We start from the raw sequence: 2732 nt of genomic DNA on the forward strand, positions 1-2732 counted from the left end.
CCCTCCCACCCTATTACTACCACCTGTGATATTATTACCCGCTCGAGAAAAGCTGCCCAAAACAGGGCTAATTTTGGGTATCACAAATGTATACACCCACTCAGTGATAGCTAGTAAATAGATGCATACTTGGTGCAAATTGTGTTTGCACAGCTGTAGGCACTGGGAAGTTATTACACAATGATTACTTAAAATCGCCATATCTCCTAACGAAGCTTTGTGCGTCGAAGCCGGGTTTTGTCAAATTCAGTCACATATAATCATATTATGTGGCCATGCATACAGTATGTGTCATTAGTAGCTACTTAACTCATAATTCTTGATGAATCATAATCGATTAGCTAGTGCCGAATTTCAAAACAAAACAATTCTTGTTTGATTCAGTAGTTGCTCTAATGCCATGGAAGTAGGCTGTTTTTGCTGCAGTGACAGGAGAACTTGAGTTGTGACACTGGCTGGGTATAGAAGAGTAATCACGCTATAGTATAATCACAGCAGGAGGTACACAAATATGAGATCACATGCTGAATGAGGCCAATACTAATGAGAACACTTGAAGAGCTGCTTTCAACCAGTCTTGCTCATTGTCACTCCTAGCAAAGTTGCACTGACTATAGTGTAGAATGTCAAATAATGGATTCATGTTTCGACCATGCACTTGGCTCCCCGTGTCCAGCTTGTACCTTTACCGACGACTTCTGACGCCTTCACTTGCTAGCTATACCGCCCATATAATGAAAATGCGCTATAGAGAAATACTCTGTTTCCAATTTCCTTATTTTCCATTTCCTAATTTCTCATTCCTCCTTTTAGTGACACCCCTTACACACATAAAATTAGTAATTTTTTAATGGCTTGTGATAGTCTGTTACAATTTATTTGTATATCATTTTATTTATCATTTACTCCAGGCCTACCACACAAATGAAAGAAGTCAGCAGAAACAGTTTAGAGGCATTTCAATTCTCATGAATGTAATTTCTTTTGTTGCCATCGCTTTAGTAGCAGTTATAGTTCCTATAACAATAACACAGGCACAAGCCATGCAGCCATAATACACCATAATCTCATGGTGTGTACATGTGATCTATGTATATAAGTTTTGTAACATTTTTATTACATGTATTTATGATAATAATTACACAGTGAAATGGTGTGCATTAAAATTATGTACTCAGTATAAATGTAACGTACGCACCACATGTTTGCAAAGCTTATTATACACAACATGTTTGTCCTGCAGGTAGTATACATGATACGCCATAGTTTGCATGATCGTATTAACATTTTGCCAAGTGTTATTATTATCTAATCAAAAACAGCCAAGCTGTAAAAAAAGGTGCGGCCCCTAAAAGGCTATGGTGAAAAAAGATGTGAAATCCAAGGTGGCGGCCAAGAAATGGTTGTGATGGTAAGTTAATGGTAAAAATTTTAATAACAACAATTCATGTGAATTTGGCACCAAATTCACCTGAATTGTTGTTATTAAAATTTAACCATTAACCTACCATCACAGCCATTTCTTGGCCACCACCTTGGATTTCACATCTTTTTTCACCATGGCCTTTTTGGGGGCTGCACCTTTTTTTACAGCTTGGCTGTTTTTGATTAGATATCACTTCTTTTTGTATTTATATACCCCCAAAGCTGGCCATAGGCCGGCTTTTGGGCTTTTTAAACCTATCCTTTTTCTTTACCACAGGAAGAATAAAAAGACAAAGCAGATTTTTAATACTTCATGCCTAATCCATGTCTTAATGGTGGAAACTGTGTAAATATCACTGGTGGCTACATGTGTGATTGTGTAGCAGGATTTACCGGTGTTAACTGTACTACAGATATTAATGATTGTGATCTTGATCCTTGTGATAATAATGGAACTTGTATTGATGAAGTTAATGGCTACACGTGCAATTGTAGAGCAGGATTTACTGCATCAGCAATTTTTAGCTCTGATTTGATTGTTGCTAATATCAAGAGACAGCAAAGATGATATACATCTCAATGCATTGGCAATTTTCTTGATTCCTAATTCTTGTATATTACAATTGTTCAAAAGCAAATGTTGGAGAGATGGATTGTTTTTGATAGCAGATGCAATTGCAACAGAAGCTTCATCAGCTGTTGCTGCTTAGATCTAAATGCCTTAAACAACCAAATAGTTTTAGGGGTGGCACAATTTTGCTAAATGACTAGTTCAAACACACAATGACTCAATAATAAATGTGTTATGATTTTGTTGCTATGAAATACTTTATCCAGTTCAATGGCAGCCATTTTGACTATAAAACTGTAACTAACATCAAAATAAGACAAACACATTTCTGTATTTTGTAAGGTTTTGAAAACTGCAACAAGGCTAACAGCATCAATGAGATATGTTGAGATGCCTCAGTTTTACATTTGCTCTAATTACTTGCGCCTGCATTTACAATTGTATTCCCACTGACCTTTAGATGACAGTATTTGATTCAATATTGACATACTGTAGTATGCTTATCTGATAAACCCATTCAAAATTTGAAGAAATCCAGACTCTGATAAGTAGCAATATGATAAATCAATGTATTATAACTTTAAGTGATCAACAAATGATGCTATGATACCTTCTGTAGAAGGTGTGATGATGTTTGAGCTCAAATTCAGGAATTTCAATGCAGAATTTTGTCTAGCAGCTGAAAGTATAATTGAACTTGTATCTGGTCTTAAGCAGTTGTGAAGGTGCAACTGCC

General features: G+C 36.1%; 1 protein-coding gene across 1 annotated transcript in view; it reads left to right on the forward strand.

Moving 5' to 3' along the window:
* LOC136269336 (uncharacterized) overlaps positions 1-1265 on the forward strand; it is a 7617-nt gene extending 6352 nt beyond the window's left edge. Inside the window, exon 4 of the mRNA XM_066064892.1 lies at positions 912-1265. Coding sequence (XP_065920964.1) covers positions 912-1055 — 144 coding nt within the window. The 3' untranslated portion in view covers positions 1056-1265. The remainder of the gene's footprint in view (positions 1-911) is intronic.
* Positions 1266-2732: the final 1467 nt, after the last annotated feature.

The sequence above is a fragment of the Dysidea avara genome, chromosome 10, assembly GCF_963678975.1.
Source record: "Dysidea avara chromosome 10, odDysAvar1.4, whole genome shotgun sequence".
NCBI classification, from domain to species: domain Eukaryota; kingdom Metazoa; phylum Porifera; class Demospongiae; order Dictyoceratida; family Dysideidae; genus Dysidea; species Dysidea avara.